General features: G+C 44.0%; 1 protein-coding gene across 3 annotated transcripts in view; it reads left to right on the top strand.

Annotated features, from left to right (window-relative positions):
• Positions 1-25532, top strand: part of LRP8 (LDL receptor related protein 8) — a 381576-nt gene that overhangs the window by 249703 nt on the left and 106341 nt on the right. For all 3 annotated transcript variants that reach the window (XM_060231840.1, XM_060231841.1, XM_060231839.1), the window contains exon 4: positions 21337-21465. In XM_060231840.1, coding sequence (XP_060087823.1) covers positions 21337-21465 — 129 coding nt within the window. The remainder of the gene's footprint in view (positions 1-21336; positions 21466-25532) is intronic.

The raw sequence follows: 25532 nt of genomic DNA, 5'->3' as shown, positions 1-25532 counted from the left end.
ACTGAGTCTTTGAAATGACATAAGTATGACACATAATAACTATGACTGAAACAAAATTATGTATTTAGTGCCATGAATAGAGCTGCTCTTGAGGCAGGAGAAGAACCCCTGTCAAGTGAAGACCACCAAGTGTTATATTGAGTTCATTAAAAGCTGCAAGTATTAGGAAACTTGTCCCATCTTCCAAGCACCATTTAAATCAATTAGCAGACAAAGGAATTTCACTGTCCTTTCCCATGTGATGCTGCCTTTGATCATTTGTGTTTTTGTAAGCCACATTCCTGGTGTTCTTAACTGACTGCAAAGCTTTCTTCACACTGGCAACATTCTGACTTTCATATTTCATGGACTCTTCCAAAACAATTAGATTCCATCTCTCTCTCTCCCCACCCCCTCAGGTTTACAGCTGTAATTTGAGTGAATGAAAGTTATGATAGATGTGCAGTGGTAATGTAATAATTGACTTATCTTTCTGATTTTCAAAAAAAATCTGTGTATTCCTAACGTACAAGTTCGTTCTGATCTTTACTCAAAGGGTTTTTTTTAAAAGCATTTTATTATTCTAGATTAATAGTATACTAGTTAATTAGCACTAAGCAGCCCTATGATATGACCACTTATTTTTCCCTCTAAGTACCTAAACCTAAAGGAATGTTTTGTTTTGGCAGATATTGTGAATTACCGTATTTTTTGGACCATAAGACGCACTCCCCCCCCCCAAAAAAAAGTGGGGGGGAAAGTGTGCATCTTATGGAGCGAAGGGACGATAGGACGTACCTTCCTCCGAGGGGGGGGGGAAGGTGATCCGCTGCCTCCACCTCCGATCCCGGCGCTTCCCCCGCGCCTGCCTGCCTGGCTCCAGCTCTGCTTCCAGCAAGCGCTGGGATCGCTCCACGCTGCCCCCACCGCAAACCCAGCGCTTCGCGAGCGCCGGCTGCGGAGGGGGCAGCGTGCTTCCTCCATGCCTGTCTGCCTGGCTCCAGCTCTGATGCTTAAAGCAAGCGCCGGGATTGGAAGGTGGAGGGAGCGATCCTGGCGCTTGCTGTAAGCGTCAGAGCTGGAGCCAGGCAGACAGGCACGGAGGAAGCACGCTGCCCCCTCCGCAGCCGGCGCTCGTGAAGCGCTGGGTTTGCGGTGGGGGCAGCGTGGAGCGATCCCAGCGCTTGCTAGAAGCAAAGCTGGAGCCAGGCAGGCAGGCACGGGGGAAGCGCTGGGATCGGAGGCAGAGGCAGCGGATCGCCCCCCAGGAGGAATGTGCGTCCTATGGTCCGGGGCGTCTTATGGACCGAAAAATACGGTGCTTCTTTCTGAACAAAAAACTTGCCAGGCAACAAGCAAAACTAATAATTCTCTCATAACTAATCATCCATGCTCCATCATATCACAAGGAACTGATGAAGAGAAGGTTGTGAAGTTCACAATTTATGTAGATCAAAAAAGTCAAATACATTCATAACAATAAAAAAGTAACAAGCCTTTTATCCAAAGCTTCATGTAGCTATGTGTTTTTCTGTCTTCAGATCCACAAACCACTGAAGCAAGAGGATTCACAAGAAGGTGCCTAAGTTATACAATGGGCAAACAGAAACTGTGATTGAAAATGCAGACATAAACACCAATAAAGAACTACTTATCAAAATTTGTGTATATGTTATTAATAAATGTAAGGAAAAGTGGAAAACTATATCTCATACAATTCAAAGACAAGAAATGTCATATATGTAAATCCGTGACAACAATTCATAAATTCAGAACTGAGTTGCACATTCCCCTGCATTTACTAGTAGTGAGAGGATAGATTGATGGCTGTCATGTTTGTATAAATCCTGTGCTCTTGCATATGCATTGATCAATATTTCAGACATGCAAATGGGGTTTAATGCAAGAATCTGGGAAGTATTTCTGTAGACTGGCATGTTTGAATAGATTACTCTTATACTGACTCTTTAAAAATAACTCTTTAGTTATTGAATAGGTATTACAGACAGTATAAGTATACATGTTTTAAGGCATCTGCGGAATGCATTAGAAGGATATTTCTTTTTCACCCATAGGAAATAGGTAGATGTGTTTTGGAGAGATGATGTTTGGTATTAAACGATAAGTGAATGCAGGATAAGTCAGCAATATCTGCAGTTTACGTGAGGCAACAAATCCACCTCCCAACAGCCTCAACTAGACATAGTCCAGGGGTGTCAACAAATTCATTTGCTAGGAAGGCCGGATCTGACAAAAATGAAACCTTGTTGGGCTGGGCTATGTCAGGTCGGGCCATATGTGTACCTGTTTGAGATTAGGTAGCAGAGATATAAACTTTATAAAGAACACAGACAAACACAATTAAAGATTTTTTAAAAACCTAAAATAAAACATGCTTAAAATATTAGCACTCATTGGTCTTAAAGGTGCTTTCTTTGTATTCCTTCCATGGGATGCAGGTAACTGAGCAAAGGAAGCTCTGGCTCTTTCCTTCCTTCCCCAGGGGACCAGGAAGGGGAGGAGCCTCAGCCAACAGAAGGAAGAGAGGCTTGGCTCAGTAGCTCTGCTGTGTGATTGAGAGAGCCTGGCAAAGTAAGCTCTGCCTCCCTCCTTCGTCCCTAAGAGAGGAGCTTCAGCCAATGGAGAAAATAGAGGCTTTGCTCTGTAGCTCCTGTGCAATTGAGCAAGCCTTGCAAAGCAAGCTGTGATGCAGAAGGAAGCAGGAGAGGGAGAAGGAAGCAGATGACAGCCAGTTGCTCAGGTGCCTGATAGGAGACCTCCAGGGGCCTGATGCAGCCCCCAAGCTGCATGTTTGACACCCCTGACATAGACCCTGTATCCTTCTGAAATTGAATTAATGCTGGCTTAGGACAACCAGTAGTACTTCTCCAAACTTGGGAAAGACGTATGCAAAATGAATTAAAGAAAATAGTGGCGGATGGATCCAGAGTTCAACTTCTGTAAAGCTGCTGTGTTCTCTGTTTAAACTATGAGTTGTCACTTGCTTATTGGTCTGAAGCTTGCTGATGCATTCATTTCTTCAGAGCAATTTAAGAAAATGTTAATCTAAACCATGTGGCTTCAGACTTTAGAAACAACACCTGCTCGAGGGACGGGGTGTCGTGGTATATGGTGGCAGCCTGAAAGACTAGCTCCAGTCTTCCCCCGAGAGTTCGTCCTCTTAACTCCTATCCATCGGTTACATTCTGCTCCCCAGTAATGGGTAAGTCGAAGCCTACCAAATCTAAACCGCTGAAAGCGGTTCAGTCAGTGGCTACATATTTCCCGGTGAGAGATTCACGCCTCAAGGCCTCATGCAGCAGTAGCGAAGGAGCCAAGATGGCGGAATCAAAATCCTCTTCTTAAACAGAGGATTCTCTCTCTAGTCAAGAATTCCATTACTCCATAGCTCAGCTAGAAACTAATATTTCTGACAAGATTTCAGCCGCTATGGCACCAATGCAGGCTGAGTTAAAGAAAATTAATGAAACCCTCTCCCTTGTAACCCAAACAGCCGACTTGGCATTTGAAATGGCAACCTCCTCCAAAAAGGATATAAAATGTCTACTGCAGTCAGAGCAATGGGCTCGTGAACGCATAATGTCTTTGGACAATAAACTGAGAGAATGCCATATTAAATTACGTGGCCTGCCGGAGCAGGCTGAAAAGAACTGATTGCTTGGCTTGCATCTGCTCTCTCCTTGGAAGATGGCATCGCTCCAATCATCAAGGCGGCATACCATATGGGAGCCCTTTCTTCGAGATCACAAGACTTTTCAAGGGACATTCTGATTGTTCTTCCTGATGCTCGAACCAGGAAAGCAATCTTTAGCAAGTAACGATCAGAAGAGGGTCTGCTTTACAATGGAAAAAGAATCTTGGCTCTGAAAGACCTATCCCCTGAAACGCTTCTTCGATGGAAGAATCTGCAACCTGTTATCAACAAATTGATAGCTCATAAAATCTCTCTGCTCAGCTCTTACTTATTCACCAAGGACAACGCCTAATTGCTTCAGATCCAGACTCTGACCGTGACCTCCTCCTGGCTTTAGAGATAGATCCTCCAGCTTCTCTTCAGCGCTCCCCGAGGACTCTCCACCTGATCCCAACCCGTCGTCATTCCAGAGAGTGAACAAGAAATGACAGAGATATCACTGACTGCTGGTTATTTTTTCTCTGACTTTTAGAACACTATGGAACTTTTATGTAGTGATGTTTTTCCTCAACTATATTTTTAGGAGTTAAGCTTAGCTACTTTTACTTGACTACGGTTTGGTGTGGGGGGGTGTTGGTTTTTCTGTTCACCTCTTCTCTTTCTTTCTCCTGTGCTTCTACATCTGGTTAGTTCAATCCCATCTTCCCGGCTGGGTTATGGAAAAGCTGATGTTTTTGTGTTTTCTTTTTTGGTGGGTTTTTTCCAAGTTAGGTTGCAGGGAAAATGTTTTGCTTATTTGTGTATTCACAATACTATGAATAGTCTTTCTTAAATGTCATTTCCTAAGCAAATTTACTGTTCTTAGGTGTTGTTGTTTTTTTTTCTATTGACACTACCTAGTCCTTGGGTGGTTAAGGTAATAAAAACCTACTGGAAGATACTGAGTAAAAGTTTGGCTTGCTTGGTTATCTCAACAGTTTTGTTTGTTCACTTGAGCTATTACAGTTTTGCTAACGAAGCCTGGTCTCCTTATGTGAGTGAATGTAGGTGGGCTTTGACAAGTGTGATTCCGTATACCTGCATATGGCCAGGTTGTTGGGGCGACCGAAAGGTCATTCAAATTTGCTATGATTAGGACTTTTTTATGCTTATCCAATTAGACCCTTTAAAAACATTTTTGGTATGTACTAAATAGCTCCAACAATAAAACAAATATCTCTGAATTGTAGAGGCCTTAACAATATCATTTAGGCTAAAAAACTTTTTTGCCTTAAAAACTTCACCCCGATTTGGTATTCCTACAAGAGACTCACCTAAAGTCTTCCTCAATCCCAGCTCTTAGGTCTAATTGGTTCAATTTGCAATATGTGGCTCCAGGTTCCTCCAAATCAAGAGGAGTAGCTATCATATTCTCAAAACAGGCTAGATTCTCCTTTTTAGCACAAGTGGATTCTAATGGGCGATATTTATTTCTTAAGGGCACCCTAAATGACACACTGTACACCTTTGTTTCTTTGTATGCGCCTAACAATTTTCAGACCACTTTTTTGACTGATACCCAAACAAATTGGCTTCCTTCCAAGAAGGTTTACTTGGAGAGCCAGTTTGGTGTAGTGGTTAAGTGTGCGGACTCTTATCTGGAAGAACCGGGTTTGATTCCCCACTCCTGCTAGCATGGCCTTGGGTCAGCCATAGCTCTGGCAGAGGTTGTCCTTGAAAGGGCAGCTGCTGTGAGAGCCCTCTCCAGCCCCACCCACCTCACAGGGTGTCTGTTGTGGGGGAGGAAGGTAAAAGAGATTGTTAGCCGCTCTGAGACTCTTCAGAGTGGAGGGCGGGATATAAATCCAATATCTTCTTCATCTTCTTCTTGTCATTGGGGGCGACTTTAATATGATTGTGGACAAGAAATGGGACAGATCATTCAAATAATAACATAAGAGAAGCCATGTTGAATCAGGCCAATGGCCAATCCAGTCCAACTCTCTGTGTCACACAGTGGCCAAATGTATGTGTGTGTATGTGTGTATATATATATATATACACACACACACAGTGTGGCTAATACCCACTGATGGACCTCTACTCCATATTTTTATCTAACCCCCTTTTGAAGCTGGCTATGCTTGTAGCCGCCACCACCTCCTGTGGCAGTGAATTCCACATATTAATCACCCTTTGGGTGAAGAAGTACTTCCTTCTATCCGTTTTAACCTGACTGCTCAGCAATGTCATTGAATGCCCACGAATTCTTGTATTGTGAGAAAGGGAGAAAAGTACTTCTTTCTCTACTTTCTCCATCCCATTCATAATCTTGTAAACCTCTATCATGTCACCCTACAGTTGACGTTTCTCCAAGCTAAAGAGCCCCAAGCGTTTTAACCTTTCTTTATAGGGAAAGCGTTCCAAACCTTTAATCATTCTAGTTCCCTTTTCTGGACTTTTTCCAATTCTATAATATCCTTTTTGAGGTGTGGTGACCAGAATTGTACACAGTATTCCAAATGAGACCGCACCATCGATTTATACAGGGGCATTATGATACTGGCTGATTTGTTTTCAATTCCCTTCCTAATAATTCCCAGCATGGTGTTGGCCTTTTTTATTGCAATTGCACACTGTCTTGACATTTTCAGTAAGTTATCTACCATGACCCCAAGATCTCTCTCTTGGTCAGTCTCTGCCAGTTCACACCCCATCAAGTTGTATTTGTAGCTGGGATTCTTGGCCCCAATGTGCATTACTTTGCACTTGGCCACAATGAACCTCATCTGCCACATTGACGCCCACTCACCCAGCCTCAACAGGTCCCTTTGGAGTGCCTCACAATCCTCTCTGGTTCTCACCACCCTGAACAATTTAGTGTCATCCGCAAATTTGGCCTCTTCACTGCTTACTCCCAACTCCAAATCATTTATGAACAAGTTAAAGAGCATGGGACCCAGTACCGAGCCCTGTGGCACCCCACTGCTTACCGTCCTCCACTGCGAAGACTGCCCATTTATACTCACTCTCTGCTTCCTATTAGTTAGCCAGTTTTTTATCCACAAGAGGACCTGTCCTTTTACTCCATGACTCTCAAGCTTACTAAGGAGCCTTTGATGAGGAACTTTATCAAAAGCTTTCTGGAAGTCAAGGTAAACAACATCTATTGGGTCTCCTTTGCCAACATGTTTGTTCACCCCCTCAAAGAACTGTAACAAGTTAGTGAGGCAAGATCTTCCCTTACAGAACCCATGCTGAGTCTTCCTCAATAATTCGTGTTCATCAATGTGCCTACTTATTCTGTCCTTGATAATGGTTTCTACCAACTTTCCCGATACTGAAGTCAGACTGACTGGCCTGTAATTTCCTGGATCTACTCTGGAACTCTTTTTGAAGATGGGGGTGACATTTGCTACCTTCCAGTCCTCAGGAACGGAGGCAGATTTCAATGAAAGATTACATATTTTTGTCAGGAGATCTACAAGTTCAACTTTGAGTTCTTTCAGAACTCTTGGATGTATGCCATCCAGACCTGGTGACTTATTAGTTTTTAATTTGTCTATCAGTTGTTCTCCCTAAGAGGCGGAGGACATCTTGGGTGTTTCCCACCATCCAATCAGGGAGACAGGAATTTTAAAGTCTTCCTCTTCCTGTGGCTGTGGGAACCACCCCTTGCTCAGTTCCTTTCCTGCCTCGACAGGGAGAGCAAGCTGTTAGGATAGGCTTCCATCCTTTTTTCTCTTAACTTCTATGTAAAAATAAAAATTTAAAAAATAATACCTTCCTCTTCTTTTACCTTCCATTTGTTAACTAACTCCTACTTCCCCCACTCTTCTCCTTTCTCCTCTTGTTCTTCCATTTCCTTCCTCACCTTCTGAGGGGAACTGCATTGCGGCAGCCTAGAGCCTCAGGAAAGAAGCTGCAGCGCAAAGAGGAGACTGAATGGCATCCCGCCCGAGAGACGACTTCCTGGAAGACGACCCCACGTCAGATGCTTGGCACGGGGCCGAAGGTGGGAAGCCTTCCGGAGCCGGCATGACCAACAGGCTTGTGGCAGCTACCAGCAATGTGCCCTGTAGGGGCAAACTGCAAACGAGCAGAAGAAAACAGCACTAGTCTTCCTTTGCTGCGGAAGAGGCATCTACGGAAGAGGAGATGTTCAGACATCTCCCCCCAGGTCCGGTGGCCATTTTGAATCGCGAATTTTGGCACAAAACAGAGCCAATCAGCGGCAGAGCACTACTGGCCAGCAGGGATTCCCAGACATCAACTTCCAGTCGGGAGACTTCGGCCACGGAGCCTTCCAGCCTGGGCAGGATGATATACAGCCCTTTCAGCCCCATAGGGGGCCGGGTAATGTACCCATATTGGGAACTTCTTTTTTCTATGAATTTTTAGAGTCTATTAAGCAAACAGTGGGTGCTGCAGTTAGGGCAGTTTCTCACAGGAGAGCCTATGCCCCAAGTTCTCGTTCCTCTTCCAGGTCACCCTCCCCTAAGAGACCCAAGGATCGCGCCTGGCTTACCAAGGCGCAAAAGAAGACATTAGCCAGTGACCACTTGGGGAGTGAGAGATCTCCTGATGGGAATCAATCAGAGGACTCAGATAGGGGGGACCGGGAGGAGGGCGAGTTTATATCTGATGAGGAAATAGAAGACATTACAGTCCCAAACCTTCTTTATGGTTTTTCAAGGCAGAAGAGTATCAACCCCTCTTGGCTAAGGTTCTGGCGGTGTTAGATCTTTACGAATCTCCTGAAGAGCAGGAGACCACCAGCCCTCTCACTAATCCAAAAAATAAGCCCAAGGGGAACACTGAGTTCTTCCCCCGGTACCGTTCTTCAGATAAGGTTTTTCCCTTTCCTGAATTCTTCGAACGCCAGTTAAAATCTGAGTGGGCTAAGCCAAGTGCTAACCGACAAGTTCCTAATTTCATTAAGAAGTTGTATGCCTTACTCTCCTTTGCTAATGACACATTGCAAGTACTATTGGTTGATGCTCCAGTATCAGCTCTGCAATCACATGGACTTCTGGCTGAAGGTGGGCATGGCTCGGTCCAAGACAACTGGGACAGAAATATTGACCTGGCTCTGAAGTGGAGCCATGAGGCCACGGCCTTGGCCATTAAGGCGGCAGCCACAAACTCTATAATATCTCGAGCACAAATTGTATGGATACGGCGCCTGACTCAACTGCTACCCGACGCAGATAAGAGGATTCTTGAAGGCACCAACAGACTCTTTAGGGCGGCTGAATTTTCTGCAAATGCCTCCCTAGATACACTTACCTTCTCTGCCAGAGCAATGGCCTCAACCACAGTGGCAAGGAGGGGTTTATGGCTCCGTGCCTGGCCGGCAGACATTCATTTGAAGTCTATAGTTTCTTCCTACCCTTTTCAAGGTGAGAAGTTGTTTGGAGATGCCCTGGACAAGATTCTGGTGGAGACGCGAGACAAAAAGAAGGCCATGCCTAAGTACCTTAGGCGTTCAGACAAGAGGAGCTTTGGATCTAATTCCTTTTGTGCCTCCACCAGCAACCCCAAACCTAAGCAGGACTCTAGGAAAGCATCCTGGGGGCAGTCCAGACAAAACTTCCGCAAGAATTTTTCTAACTCACGATTTCAGAGACATCAGCCCGACAGATCAGACAAACCCGGGAGGGATGCCAAGCCCAATAAGGCCTGACTGGGACTCCATCCCAGTTGGGGGTCGCCTTCTACAATTTCACCAGTCCTGGGCGGCCGCACAAGCCGATTCTTGGACTCTAGAAATTATATCTTGGGGCTATGCAATAGAGTTCAAAAGAACTCCTTCAGATTGTTTTCTCATCTCTCCTCTTCGGTCAAACCCGGTCTGGAGAGACATCACCTTCAAAGCAACACATCATCTATTGGAGAGCGCAGCAATAGAACCAGTGCCGTGGAAGCAGAGATGTCAAGGTGTCTATTCGATTTTTTTCATGGTTCCCAAGAAAAATGGGGACTGGATTTGAAGTTTTTGAACAGAGCCATCAAACTCTGCCATTTCCGAATGGAGTCCATCAAAACCATAACGGAGGCCCTTCAACATCAGGATTACATGTCATCCCTGGACCTGACACAGGCCTATCTACACATCCCGATTCTGCCGGCACATCGCAAATCCTTCGTTTTTGTGTGGATGGTTCTCACTTCCAATTCAGAGCCCTGCCTTTCAGCCTGGCAACTGCACCGAGAGTGTTCACCAAGGCATTGGTGAATCTGATACCACACCTCAGACAGAAGGGAATACATGTGCATCTGTACCTCGACGATCTGTTGATAAGGATGTCGAGGATGAGCGCTACACAGGATGTTCAACACACTATCAGTTGCCTTCAGCAGCACGGTTTTATGATCAACCTCCCCAAGAGTCACCTACGCCTGACACAGAGGTTGGAACACCTGGGCACGGTCATAGACACAAACCTGGATTCCCTCTTTCTTACAGAGGACAGGGTGTTGAAGACCAAGATGTTGGTACAACAGGTGATCCGGGAGAGATCATCATCTCTCCAGACCCTGGCAAGACTTATGGGCCTGTTGATTTTGAAACTCGAGGCAATTCAGTGGGGGCGCTTCCATACCAGGTCATTACAGATTTTTCTACGCCCTTACCAGTTCCAGATCATGGAGAAACGTGCCATGTTCCTTACAGTACCTATGAAGGTCAAGGAGAGTCTGTTTTGGTGGACCAAGGACACCAACCTACGCCAGGGGAAAGTCTACTATGTGGCGAAAGAAATACAACTCTTCTCCGACACCAGTCTCTCGGGTTGGGGAGCGATGCTCAACGAGAAACCCACACAGGGCCAGTGGAGCCCAAGGAGACAAATCTTCCGATCAACCTCCTAGAACTTCGGGCCATTCGATTGGCATTGCTGCATTTCCAGGATTAGGTGACCAATCAGCATGTTCTGGTTCAGATGGACAACGTAGCGACAAAGGCATACCTAAACAATCAAGGGGGATCCAAGTCCAGTTCCCTCCACAAAGAGGCCGTGAAGTTGTTCAGCTGGGCAGAAGGTCACCTGAAGTCAGTCAGGGCAGAACACATCAAGGGGATCTGCAACATCAAGGCAGACTGGCTCAGCCAAGAGAACATTCAATCAGGGAAGTGGTCCCTCAACAAGACACTATTTCAGAAGGTTGTGGAGCATTTCGGTATACCGATTCTGGACCTCTTTGCCTCCTATCAGAATCACCATCTGCCACGGTTCTTCACGAGGTACTTCCAAAGACAGGCAGAGTCCACGGGTGCTCTGACATCTCCTTGGCCACAAGGTCTTCTTTACGCTTTTTCTCCAATTCCAGTCATTCCAAAATTACTCAGAAGAATCAGGCTATTGAGAGCCGAGGCCCTGCTAGTTGCTCCTTGGTGGCCTCGGCGTCCTTGGTTTTCATCAATCCATTGCATGTCAATTGAGAAACCATTTAATCTTCCAGTTTGGCCAGACATGCTGTTACAGGGGCCGGTTTGGCACCCACATCCCGACTGGCTGCGATTGACCGTGTGGAGATTGAGCGGAGATCTTTACTAGAAATGGGCTATACAAGAGAAGTGACGAACACCATTTTAGCTTCCAGAAAGGATTCCACTACACGGATTTACAACACGTCATGGAAAGTGTTTCACAGGTGGTGTCAAAGAAAGGGTGTGGATCCCTTACATCCTATGATCCCAAAGATTCTCCAATTTCTCCAGGACGGTCTTCATTCCGGTCTGAAACCAGCTACCCTTCGGTGTCAGGTTGCAGCTCTGTCTTCCATGCTTCAGCAAGTGGATGAGGTTAATTTGTCATCCCATCCTCATATTCGTCATTTTCTTAAGGGGGCTTCTCTGAGTTCTCTTCCACAAGTTCAACATTTTCCTACCTAGTGACTTAATCCGGTGCTCTTGGCATTAACTAACTCACCATTTGAACCTCTAATGTCGGTTCCGTTGAAAATGATGCGTATGAAGACTATTTTTCTGGTGGCAGTAACATTGGCTAGAAGGGTTTCCGAGCTCGGAGCTGTATCTGTTAAACGGGAGCTGTGTGTCTTTCACAAGGACAAGGTTGTTCTCTACCCGGACCCTACCTTTCAGCCAAAGGTTTCTTCTAAATTTCACAGAAGCCAAGAGATTAATTTGCCATCCTTTTGCCCGGATCTCAAGCACCACAAGGAGCGTGCATGGCATACTCTAGATGTGCGTAGGGCAGTCAAGATTTACCTGATCAGAACAGAATCTATTCGCAAGCCCGATTCTATGTTTATCAACATAGTAGCTCCCAGGTTGGGTCAGACGATGTCCAGATCAGCCATCAGTTATGCCATAAAACAGTGCCTATCAGAGGCATACAAGGCACTGCATCTCAAGGTACCCCCAGGGATTACTGCTCATTCGACCAGAAGTGCAGCGACCAATGTGGCCTTTGACAAGAATGCCTCTGTCAAAGAAGTGTGTAAGGCAGCTACATGGTCTTCCATTTCCACATTTCTACGCCACTACAAATTGAACGCATATGCCTCGGCAAATGCAGCATTTGGCAGACTAATCTTGCAGCACGTACTGCCTGAATAGAGCGATCCCCCCGACTAACATACTGCTCTGGGAGCACCCAAGATGTCCTCCGCCTCTTAGGGAGAACAACCCTTGGCACTTACCATGAGGGGTCCTTCTCCTAAGAGAATAGGAGGACATCTTGCCCTCCCTTCTATCGCCCTGTCTGTTGAAAATACTTCTAATGTTTACTGTTCCAGGTACTGTTACCTATTTCCAACGTTAACATTGGTAGTCTGGCCCGGGGTTATCTGTTTACTAGTTGGCTTATCGTTAGTTTTTTCTGAGTTGTTCTATATGACAGTTCTTTCACTGCTTCTCGGAGTCACCCGAACTGAGCAAGGGGTGGTTCCCACAGCCACAGGAAGAGGAAGACTTTAAAATTCCTGCCTCCCTGATTGGACAGTGGGAAACACCCAAGATGTCCTCCTATCCTCTTAAGAGAAGGACCCCTCACAGTAAGTGCCAAGGCTCGTTCTGTTAGTATTAGTTGATTGAGAAAATACATAATGACAGAATGATCAAAATGACAGTGCTTAGTGAATGGGTAAATTCCCCAGAGAGGAGCCCCATGGTGCAGAGTGGTAAAGCTGCAGTACTGCAGTCCAAGCTCTCTGCACATGACCTGAGTTCAATCCTGGCGGAAGCTGGGTTCAGGTAGCCGGCTCAAAGTTGACTCAGCCTTCTATCCTTTTGAGGTCGGTAAAATGAGTACCCAGCTTGCTGAGGGGAAAGTGTATATGACTGGGAAAGGCAATGGCAAACCACCCTGTAAAAAGTCTGCCATGAAAATGTTGTGATGCGACATCACCCCAGAGTCGGAAAGGACTGGTGCTTGCACAGCGGACTACCTTTACCTTTAAATTTCCCAGAGCCCTTGTAATAACTCCCCAGCCCCGGGCTGAGAACCACTACAGTAGGTCTATTCATCCTTTGACAAATGTTATCTTTGCCTTTTTAGCCTAATTGAACTTCAGGTGTCATTTACATAATAAATATTAAAGTTTTCTCCAAGTATTCATCCACAGTTAAAAGGCCCTGGTTCTTTTTGTTCTGAAATGAATATCTTTCACTGTATCGTTAACTCCTATTAAAATACAGAGTTTAAGTATCTAGGCTTAAGTCTGGGATTTAAATTTCTTGATCATTTGTTTATACTTATCTCCAAAATGATAACGGAATATGTTAATCTGCATAAAACAAGAGCTCAGGTGTCTTTCCGGCCTATGCTTAAGTATATTTGTACAATGAGTACACTTCAGATGATCTCAAAAATCAGAGAGTGGTGCCAGAAAGAAATTCCTGACATCATTTGCCAAAGAGTGCAGCTTCTGTTTAAAACAAAAAAACAAAAAACCGAAGACTTGTATTTGTCAATGGGCTGTAGTTCTCTGTGCAAAGCATAAGCTATTAACCTGGAAATTTGAGAAAACTGTCATTATCAAGCAGAATCACATAATAGCTAATAGGTTTCACTGCTGTAATCCTGCTAACAATGTTACAGAATTCTGATTCTAAAAGTTTCTTGAAAATAATTTTCATTTGAAACCTTAAACAAGAAATAATTTAAATCTGAAAATATAATATTTTACCCAGAGCTGTTTTATTTAGGCAATAGCAAGGAAAGTGGATGCTACTGCAAGCTCTCAGACTCCAAAACAAGGCATCATAAGTAGAATTGAAGGCACACTGCTTCACTTACATTTTTCCAGTGTGTTTGTGTATGGGGAGGGTTGTCTATCTATATATCATGTATGAAGATCAAAAACATATGTCTGTTTCACTGAGCAGGGAATAGTGCTACTTGTGACTGTTTCCCAGTGTGTTTTCTTGTGTCAGAACCGATCTAAGTGAGAATTGTGGCACTAGCGATTAAAAGCTATTAATGAAACTGCCATATGTTAGATGTTCCTGAGAACATTGGTTTTATTCCACATTTAATAGGATAGTTGAGTAACAGCCTGAAATCAGTTTGTCTTCTAGCATGTTCAAGTGCCCCATTTCCCTGATAGTGTAATGTGTGACATCAGGAGGAATTATATCTTGGAAATTGTGACATACATGAGCAGAACATTTGATTGATTTTTTTTTTAGCCTTGCAGAAATGTTGCCAGGGATACATACCTACGCCTGCACATTGCTTCATGTACATAAATTTCTTGGTGGTGAGGAGGATCATTTCCAACACATAAAAATTTATGCTTTTCACAGCATATGATCTGGTTTACATATTTGTGTTCTGGTTTGTACCCTCAGTCCAGCATTATGGAGAACATTTTTATAAGACCTTGAGGGAATATAGTTCTGAAAATAAAGTACCTGCTCAATCTGAAGCTTTAGGGTCTTCAGGGCCTAAGAGTTGAAGTCCACAGTGCAATCCTAAATGGAGTTACACCCTTCTAAGCCCATTGGCTTCAGTGAATTTAGGAAGAGTGCAACTGTGTTTAGGATTGCACTGTAGACCTCTTTTTCTGAGCTGCAGTGGGATTTCTAATGGTTTGTAACTACGTTAAAGCACATCAAGCTGTGTTTGTGTTCTGCTTCTAGCATGAGGATTGTTCTCAAATATCATTTAGGTCACTTAACGTTTGTTTGTTTTGCTGTTTTGATAAGCCTAGTGGGCTTTTGGCTTGCTTTAATATTGATAATTTTAGCTTATTATTCTATAAGTTTATTATATTGTTGTTTTTAACTTTCTGAGCCACCTCAGCAAGATCTCTGGAGCAGCAACGGTTTTTTTATGGGTCAGTAGCAAAGAAGAGCAGCAATTAGCAAGGAGGGCAGCAATTAGAAGACTTCTGCCTTGAAAATTGGAGTCCTTTGTGGTCTCAGTGTTCATCAGAATTAAGGTAGTTACTTGTTGGGATTAGATGAATTTACTAGCTGATATTCCATAGTGTAGTGACTAGTTAAAAGCCCTGAAAACTATCAAATCTTCAGAACTGTCTTTAAAGTGTCCCTTAGATATGCCATTCTAAATATTTGTTATCACAGCAAAATACTTGTCTGCTATTTTCTTGTCTCAGGACGTCTCAAAAACAATGTTAGAAATTCTTGACATGATAATGGGAAAGCTGGCTTCATTGTTCAAGTTAGTAGCGCATTTCCACAAAAATGGGTCTTTTTTCCCCGCTCCCAGAGGCTGTCTAGCCTGCTAATGAAAAAGTTAGTGAATTCCATTTTGTGCATGTGTGTGGAGTACCTGTATGGTGAGAACCTGACAAATGGTCTTGTGAAAGCAAATCCATTCTGTTATCTCTTCTTTCCCTAATACATAATACGTCTGTGCCTGAAAAGCTCAGCAGTGGCACAAGAGGAAGCCAAGCAGTGGGGCGCCAGTTAGGCTCTACGATTTCTGTGAAAGAATGTATAGTGTTAGTATGTAAAGAAAGCAAGAATTAATGGGCCATTGGCTGTGGCAAGTCAATGGAACCGTCTTGTCATCTTCTCACTTGTCTCCCTATAAATAAAGCATTGTTGTCCGTCGTTGACATTTGTGTTTCATTGTGATAAATTGGTCTTGATGTGTCTGACATTTTAACCAAGTTTGTTCAATGTTCTCTTTTTGGGAAGGCCACCTCGCTGTATTTTGCATCAATACAAGCTCTCCAGCCCTGACAGCAGTCACTATCATGTACCAAGTTAACTGTCCATTTCTTCCCAGGCTAGTGAAGATTAGTATAAGAAAGGAAATGTTTTGAGTACAAATAGAAAAGTTATGAAAGCAAGTAAGCAGAGGGTGATCTTCACCTGTGACTGCATTCCATAGCTTGCTGTCATTAGGATTGTCTCAGAAACACAGATCATTTTCCCCAGTATTCTCTGCTTTGACTTTATTTGTGTATTCATACAAGTTTGTCACTTTTGCAATGTAAGGGCTAGGCATGAAAGTGAAGATTGAGTTAGCCCATGTTTAACTGCCATTTGCATTCAATTCCCTGGCTAGAATTATTGAATGATAAGTGGGGCCTACTGTGTGGATTTTTAAAAAATGTATCCAGTTACTCTATTAATTAGATGATTAACCTCATGTCCTTTTCTCTTCATAAATAGGCTCCTCCTTTCATTCCATTTTCAGTTTTTGAAGATGGTTCTTACCCAGATTAGAGCTCAAAATAATACTGAGGCATACATGCTTCTTGCCAGTTCACTGTATTTCACTGTAATTTCATATTCTCATTGTTTGTCTCCCCCCGCCCTTTAAAAAGCACACATTCTCTGAACCACTTCACCCTCAGGCCTTTTTGATAGTGAGAGAAAATTCTGTTACAGGAACAGAGAAGACCTATTCCTCAGTGGCTTGCCCTCAAATAAATACATTTTCACCTGAACAATAGTTTTGTTTCTTGTCCATTCCTACCAAATATTGTCAATTCTTGGTTCTTTTCTTTTTTGCCAGAGTTATAGTTAAGAGTTCAAGTTTATAGAAATTAAGTTGCTTACATGAAAAACTAGGTAAAGCTTCTATTGCGACAGTATTCCCAAACAGGATATTATAAACAGGGGAAAAAGGAGAAGCAAATACCATTGCTGTGGCGTTCTGATGATGTCATCTCCATATATGCTTGCAGTTCAAGAATTCTTTGTATCTGGTGGCTCTCCCCCACGTATGTTTTCTCTCTCATAGGCAATCTCGTTAAAAAAACAACAACAAAAGATTGGCCTGGAAAGAATCTAGAGGCGTATACTGATACACCTACAGATTCTTTCCAGGTCAGTCCTTCTCTGTTTATACACAGGTGTATATATTCACTAATATATACTTATAAGGAAGTAAAACCAAATGTAACTGAGATCTCAGGTGCATACCGCTCTGTATATTACTAATCTTACTAATTAATCTTACTACTGCTCAACAAATATAGAGATCATATTTTACTCTTCACTGGTTGACAGTGGTAAAGATCCAAAGAATCCTATACATTAATAGGATATAAGTTCGCTCCAGTTAGTAACTGGTGCAAGAATCATAGATCTTTCTTACATGTTCCTCCCTCAGCAGTCTTTCTGACCCCAAGAAAATTGATTCCTGGGGTTGCTGGATCCTCATGCATGAACAGTAATGTGAGTGAGGGCTGCACTGAGGAATAGAAGAGTACAGGGTCCACCAATACAAGGAGAATCAACTTTTCCTCAGGCTGGAAGGCACTATGGAGGTTGGGGGACACAGGAAGATCCACTGTTGCCAGCACCTTCTGCTGACATATTGCTGGATGCAGCCCAATGTTTGTACTCATGCAGTGGAAAGTTGGGAATATTTCTTCTGACTGCATTCCCTCACAACATGCCATAACCTTCTGGAGTAGCTGCAGTGTATAGGGAATCTATAAGAGCTCTGGTACATCCATTGTTCTTTGAATAAAATCTATTACTGTGATCCAAAGAGAGGTATGAGTATTTTTAACCCTGTGGGACTTTCTACTTAAGCAGATGATTTTTTAGATCTTGACCACTAGTAACCATTACAAAGTAAAATGTAGTACTGCAGGGCTTTCTTTGTAGAAAAATCCCAGCATGAACTCATTAGCATACTAGACCACACCCATAATATTAGCATGTTAACTCATTAGCAATATTAGGCCACACACTTGTTAGCATATTAGGCCACACCAGCTGGGACAATCAAGTGCAAGTGCTCCCACCCACCTGCCACCCTCCCTCCTTTCATGCAGAAGCTGCTTCAGCTGATCCCACCCGATTGTTAAAGGCACCCACATACCCACAGCAATCCTTCAGAGGACAATGCCCACCACTCAGGCTTCACAGGAAGGAAAGAAAGAGAAAGAAAGGGGGAGGGAAGAAAGAAGAAAAGGAAGAAACTGATCTCTGTAGTCTGGAAACTTGCTGTCATAATGGAAGATCTCCAGGTCCCACGTGGAGCTTGGCAATCCCATCTGCTGCCTTAGATACCAACTGTTTTCTCCTGCATGGCTGCCTGTTGCCGACACCATGGAGTGGAATGGCCCTGAATTGCTGCCTTGCCATGCCACAGGTGCCACTCAGCTTGGCTTGCTTCAGGGCAGGGTTGCCAGCTCAAGGTTGAGAAATGCCTAGAAATCTGGGAGTGGACCTGAAGAGAACAGACTAACAGCAGGGATGTCCTGCCATACAACCCACCCTCTGTAGCTGCCATTTCTTCCAGGGGAATAGATCTCTCTAGCCTGAGGGTCAGTTGTAATTCTGGGAGAACTCCAGGTCTTACCTATAGGTTGGCAACCTACCAGGACCATTTTCCCTTCCCAGTGCACACCTGCTTTGAAACAGCCAGCAATGAAGGAGGAATGTAAGGCTATAATCACAAAATGGAGGAGGACTTGCATTCTCCCAGGAATTTTCCCGATCTCTGAATTTTCAGGGTGGTTTTTTTTTCTTTTAAAGTAAAACACCTCAGTTTGTATTTTTTGTTCAGCAAGACACTGACCAGGAGGGACAGTGGGTATGGAATAGCCCCAACTCAGCAGAACTTTGAAGCTAAGCAGAGGCAGTTCTTGAAAGGGATACCACCAAGAAAACTCTGCAGTAGAGGGCAGAAATGGAATGAAGTGGAGGGGGGAGAAATGGAACAAGTGGGGAGTGGGAAAGAAAGAAATTGAAAGAAGTGGGGGAAAGAACAAGGGGTGGAGAAATGGAACCATGGGGGAAATAAATGTAAAGAAGGGGGAAAGAAATGGAAGGAGGGGGGAGAGAAACAGAATGAGGGAGGAAACAAAGGTAAAGAAGCGGGAAAGAAATGGAATGAGGAAGGGAAGAAATGGAACCAAGGAGGAAAGAAATGTAAAGAAGGGGGAAAGAAATGGAATGAGGAGGAAAGAAATAGAAAGAAGGGGGGAAAGAATAAAAAGAAAGAAAAACTGTTTTACTCACTATCACATGCTGTTGCATGCCCTGGGAGGCCACCACATGAGGCAGCTTGGCTTCCCGACTGCAGCAGGCAACCCCAGCCAGGAGGCTGCCGCTCCAGTGCGGCTGAGCCCCCCAAACATGGCAGGCAACCCAGGCACCAGGAGGGCTCCACGCGAGCGCAGCTGGGCCCCCGAATGCTGCAAGCGACCTGGGTGCCAGGAACATATGAAGCTGCCTTATACTGAATCAGACCCTTGGTCCATCAAAGTCAGTATTGTCTTCTCAGACTGGCAGCAGCTCTCCAGGGTCTCAAGCTGAGGTTTTTCACACCTATTTGCCTGGACCCTTTTTTGGAGATGCCAGGGATTGAACCTGGGACCTTCTGCTTCCCAAGCAGATGCTCTACCACTGAGCCACCGTCCCTCCAGACTGCTGCTCCAGCATGGCTGAGGCTTCCAAATGTGGCAGGCGACCCAGGCACCAGGAAAGCCCCACGTGCGCACAGCTGGGCCTCCTGAATGCTGCAGGCAGTCCGGATGCTGGGAGGCTGCTGCTCAAGTGCAGCTGAGCCTCCCAAATGTGGCAGTTGACCTGGGTACTAGGAGGGCCCCGCACGAATGCAGCTGAGCCCCCCAAATTCAGCAGGCTACCTGGACACCAGGAGGCTGCTGCTCAAGTGGGGCAGAGCCCCTGACCACAGCAGGCGACCTGGGCACTGGGAGGCTGCCGTTTATGCGTGGCTGGGTTACCTGAACATGGCAGGTGACGCAGGTGCCGGGAGGCTGCCACTTGTGCATGGCTGGGCTCTGCAAGGGCGGCAGATTACCTAGGCGCTGTGATGCCACCCCATCAGTGCAGCTCGGCCCCAAGTGCAGCAGGTGACTGGAACCAGGGCAAAACCGGAATGCTAACAAAGGCAACCAGAATGCTGCTGAGGCCAGCCAGAACGGCGTTCTAGTGCATTCCGGTTCAAAAAAAGCCCTGTAGTATTGTATTTGTTGAGCAGTAGTAGGATAATACATAAGGAAGAGTGCAGCACTTCCACAATGTATGAATGTTGAAAAAGAGAACCACATACCAATTGTGATCAGCTTCTCCATCCTTGAGTTTTTGTTTTGTTGAAATCTGTTTTGCATTCCTTTTGTAACTTTTTTCTCCAGTCATGAGAGTAGCCCAGTGTATTTAACTGTTATAACTTCAAATATATTTTTATATTCAAATAGGATGAGTAAATTTGAGTTTATTTTGTTTGCTTGGCTTGGAAATGATCCTGTTTTTGTAAGTGCAGTATCGGGCTTCAGGTGTGCCAAATATAAAATAATAAACTTCCAAACGTTCCAACTAAGTAATATGCATAATATCTGGGAAGGGAAGCAGCAATGATGGCATTTTAATAGTTAGATTGCACTTTGTTACTAAAGCTTTTATTCTAACATTTGTATGAAAAATTCCTGTTGCTATTGAACAGTATTGGATTTGACCAATTAAAATGTATTGTGTCCAGAGAATAAAAAAATATCTTGCTGGGGTGAGTGTCCTATTCTGGTTGCACTTTTGTTGGCAGAATGAATAGAGAATGGCTGTACAACTTTGTTCTCTTAGGATATTGTATCCTGTGAAGAAGTAAGCAATGTCCCTGAATTACAGGAAGTTACCACTAACAGTTGCCTTCTGTAAATCAAAAATTATCCAGCATACAAAACAACCCCAGAAATGTATACATTTTGCAGTTGCATCCTTTTTATCCCAAGAAAATTTAACATTTTGGGGTACAAAAATACCCTATGCGTTTATTTTTAAAAACATTGATCCAGATAATAGTTTTTATGTGCTTTGGAGAGATACAGTCGTTCATGGCAATCTAATGACCCCTCCTGCTAACCTGTTGTATATTCACCATGGGAGAGATTTGTTGGGATAGACAAATACCCCAACATACAAAAATGTTAGACATTATTAATTTTAGATATTTTCCTTTTAAATTCTTTTAAATTTGTGTTAGTTTTCTTTATCTTTGTAAGTGAACCACATTGCTGCTGGTTATTCAGCGTACAAAAGGGGAGGGGTGAATCTCTGCAAAAGAAAATGCTACCTCGTGTCATAGTGTGTTTTCAAAATCTAGATGCCTTAGCTCTGTAAAGCACGGACTTCTACCACCACAAACAAAAGATTTTTAGCAAGAATTGTTCTACCCCAAGGAATTCGGCTTGGGGTAGAAATATACCTGAAATGCAATACATACAAGGTTTTTTGCAGGGTTGTTTACTGTCTGTTCCTCTTTTAAGTAATGGGTGTCTTATTTTTGCCATTTTTGTAGCCAGACAACTATGTCCAGCTGAAAAAATCAGCTGTGGAGACTCCACCAACAAATGCATCCCTTCTTCCTGGAGATGTGATGGGGAGAGAGACTGTGAGAATGGAATCGATGAGGCTGGCTGCACTAGTGGTAAGTCTCAGCATACCATTATTTGAACTTCTGTGACCTCAAACTGGTATCTGACAGTGTGCTTTATCCCTCCTGATTCTCTCACACACCTGACTGCCTTCATCAGGATATGTGTAGTGTATTTTACAGTGAAGCAGGTTCTTTATCTGCTAAAATCCAAAATCATACAGAACGGGGAATGGAGGATAATCTTACACTGATGTTGATACAGGGGCATACAAATTGCTCAGTCTGCACTGGCCTCATACACTGGGGCACAGATTAATAGGAACAAGTATAGGCTGCAGACCCATTTTCTCTGTCATTGGTGGGTATTGGAGTTGGATTCAGTTATGCTTAAGCAGGCAGAAACATGTAGTTAATACAGTTCTCTTTGTGCAAACAGTAGTGGAAACGATGCAGCCACATAGTGCTTTAATATAATTTTTCATAAAATAGCAATGTTCACATGGAGTAATGCAACATACAACACATGGTTGACATGATTTCATTTAATTGGGTTTTGAAATGGTATCAGAAGAAATACATTTTGCTATGTCTTGTGCATGTGGGAAGGGTAGCAGGGATACAATTGCTTAATACTAGCAGACAGTGAGGAGTGAGGGCTAAACTACATAAGATGCTTGTGGGCTGAGGTTTCCGTGACCCATCTCAGTTTCCCAGCAACACTGCAGTGAACTTCCTTGCTCAAGGGCCACTGGAATCCAATTCAGGTTGAGACTAGTGCTGGTGGAGAAGGGCTCCAACCTTCCCCACTGTGCCCTTCTCCCAAGCCAAAATAGCTCCATGGAAATGGTTTTGCCTTGTTGTAAGGCTGCACATACCATACATCTCATGAAGTTCAGACCTAATTTTAGTGCTTCCACTTCCACAATGACTGTTGTACATGTGAAAATTTGCCATGAAATACAGCCCATTGGACACAGGACTCCTATTAAAAAATCCACATGCTAGAAGATGCCATAAACTCTGGAGTCAGCATGTATAATGCATAACAATAAATACATAAAGGGGAAAAATATTGTACCTCAGAAACACTAGGGGAAAGATAGGGTGAGCAATTCCAAGAAAACAGGGTTGGGGCTGAGTCAGTGGCTTGGAGCCCACAGTAAATTTCTGTTGATTCTCCCTTCCCAGTTCAGGTTTAGCGTGTCGTAACTAGTGAATGCCCTCTGTATTTTTGTTGATTACATTTGTATTTTACATAATTCGCACTGTACTTCCTGAATTTCATGGTCTCTTGGCCTTGCTGCTATTTTTTTTTCAAACCTATATCTCATGACAGCTTAGTGAGGATCAAGTCTTAGCATCTGCAGAGTGGACTGTTGTCTATGAAAGTTTGTTGGAATAAAATGTTAAACTTTTAAGTGCCACAAGATTCCTACGTTTTTTTCAATATGAAAACAACAATATCTCAGCTGCTTAAAACTCAGCAGGTTTACAGTGAATTGATGTCAATCCTTTCTGTTATCCAAATCTAATAAAATCCCTCTAAATTTATCTACTGATACTCAGTTCATATCCTGTTTCTCCTTGGTTTAAAATCTTCTCAGTCCTTCCTCTGTTATCTTTGTGTTATGCTTCTTGCCAACTTGGACAGGAAAAAAATGTTATGGCTCCCTCATACTCCTTCCTGTGTCTGATTTCCCACCCCTCCTTTTATCTTTTTCGCTAGAAGGTTCATTTGGAGTTATTACATTGATCTCTGGAAAAGTAAATCCTTCTATCATATTAAGGCCTCTTGTCATGGGGGGATTACCCTCCGAGAGTCTTTCTCCTTCTGCAGACTCCTAGTGCAAAATATTGCTGTCACTGATTGTGTGTTGATGAGCTGGCCACCAGGGATAGATTGTGTGTCCTTCTGATCTACCATCTACTCAGCTTGCCACTGATGCCCTGTTTAATTGGCAGGGATAGTGCCTGGCTTGGTGCTGGCAGGCCCGGCGCATGGGGTTCTGTCACCCGAGGCAGAATCCCAACACATGCGCCCCCCAGTAGACTTTGCATGTGTGCGCTTTGTGTGCGTGGGGCGTGATGATGTCACCCAGAGATGATGTCATCATGCCAGATGTTCAGCATGTCCCCTCTGCAGCACTCACCAAGTTTGGCGGGTGCTATGGATGGAAAGTTTCATTTTTTCTTGGCTTTAAGGGGTCGGGGGAGCTCTCCCCGACCCCTTAAAGCTAAGAAAAAATGGTTGGCACTTTCCCTTCGCAGCACTCGGTGAGTTCGGCGGGCACTGCGGACGTGAAGCACTGTTTTTTTCTTGGCTTTAAGGGGTCAGGGGAGCTCTCCTGACCCCTTAAAGCTAAGAAAAAATGGTTGGCACTTTCCCTCCACAGCACTCAGTGAGTTCAGCGGGCACTGCGGACGTGAAGCGCTGTTTTTTTCTTCACAGCACTCGCTGAGTTCAGCGGATGGGAATTGCCATTTTTTCTTGGCTTTAAGGGGAGCTCCCCCGACCCCTTAAAGCCAAGAAAAAACACTCGGCACTTCCCCTCTGCAGCGATCATCTAATTCGGAGGCACTGCAGACAGGAAGCGAGTCCGAGGCTCGGGGATGGCGTGAACGGAGAGGGGTCGCCTGCCCCCCGCACCTGCTGGGAGCTTGCACCCTAGGCATTTGTCTAGTTTGCCTACTCCCACACGCCAGCCCTGGTTTCTGGAATCTTCCAGTCTGTTGATGTTAGTGGATTTCAGCATTCACATAGACTATTGATATAGCCCCACTGACCCATCCTTCTGTAATCTTGAGACAAGATTGCTGTATTACAAGCTACATTTTCCCATCTTCCTTTGCAAAATAAAGTGCTCCATATATTTCAATTGTTCCCCAAATTTCAGTTGGAGAGTAAAATTTTTCTCTCTGGTTTCAACATTTTTGGGAATTTTACATTTCTGACTGCATCTCTCATTGTACTGTTTTAAGTAACACCTCTGGGCTTTTAGGGTGGGTTGCGAGGGGTGTGTGGTGAGGCTTCCTGCCTGGGCCCTAGGGCCTCTCAGGCCTCTTCCTGGTTTTGTTTGGTTAGATGGTTGTAGGTCTCTGGTTTGTGGTTTGTAGGGGGTTTTTGGCTTCTGACTTGCAGTTAATTTTGAGGAATTTTCTGATTGTTTGGGAGGGACTGGTGATGGTTGGGTGGGGGCGGGTTAGGCTAAGAAGCCCTCAGGAACCTTTTTGGTTTTTTGGGAGGAGGGGGCTGTCTCAGTGTTCTGTATATGAGCTTCTCGTTTCAACTTAGCTGCTGCTAAATAGGCTTCTGTTAATAAGGGTTTTCAGGGACTGGTTAACTTTTAACACATAAATAAATTTCAACATAGGGCTTAGTTTCTCCCTAGCTAGGCCAGCACCAGAGAATACCAAAAGAGGCAAGGTTTGTCTTCAAAACAGTGGTATAAGCAGCCGAGATTTACTTTTTAAAAAGCAGTTTGTTGTTTGGCAGTCTGAGCTTCAGTGAAGGCAGGTGCTTTTAGACAAATTATTAGGTTGTTCTGTTATTTTTCAGTTTTTAGGGTGGAGCTCCTGCATTTCCATACAGGAAATAAGGCTTGTTCCAATAGAATCTAGTCAGGAGAAGTTTAATAAAGAGCCTGAAACTTTTAAAACGTTTTGCCACATTCCATATCAAGGATAGTTTCTTAAACCATATCCAGGGACAGTGTAGGAATTCACTAATTCTAAAAAACTGAAACAAAAAAGAAAAGAAAACCAGAACTGAACCAACGGTAGGTTAGGCTCCTATGAAAGACAAAATCCTAATTTTTGGATGGGGTGGATTCATTAAAAGTTGTCCGACTCTGTTAGGGTCAGGTTGCTTGTCAGGTAGTTAGGCACTTCCCTACAAATTAGAGCTTGGCCCTGGGTAACATAAATGGCAGGTGGCCACCCAGTAAGAAAACCAGTCTCTGGAGAACCATTGCCACTCTGAGTAGACTGGGAGTGGGGGGGGGGGGAGGAGAGAAGCTTGCAATGCTCAGCCATTTCATGTTTTTCTCCTGGGTCATAGGCTCAGACCAACCACAGTTAAACTATAGAGTTCAACATACTCAACGAACTTCAGTTTTACA

Source organism: Heteronotia binoei, chromosome 2 (genome assembly GCF_032191835.1).
Source record: "Heteronotia binoei isolate CCM8104 ecotype False Entrance Well chromosome 2, APGP_CSIRO_Hbin_v1, whole genome shotgun sequence".
Taxonomy (NCBI): domain Eukaryota; kingdom Metazoa; phylum Chordata; class Lepidosauria; order Squamata; family Gekkonidae; genus Heteronotia; species Heteronotia binoei.
The sequence above is the reverse complement of the archived record's forward strand: the minus strand, read 5'-3'. Positions and strand labels throughout refer to the sequence as shown.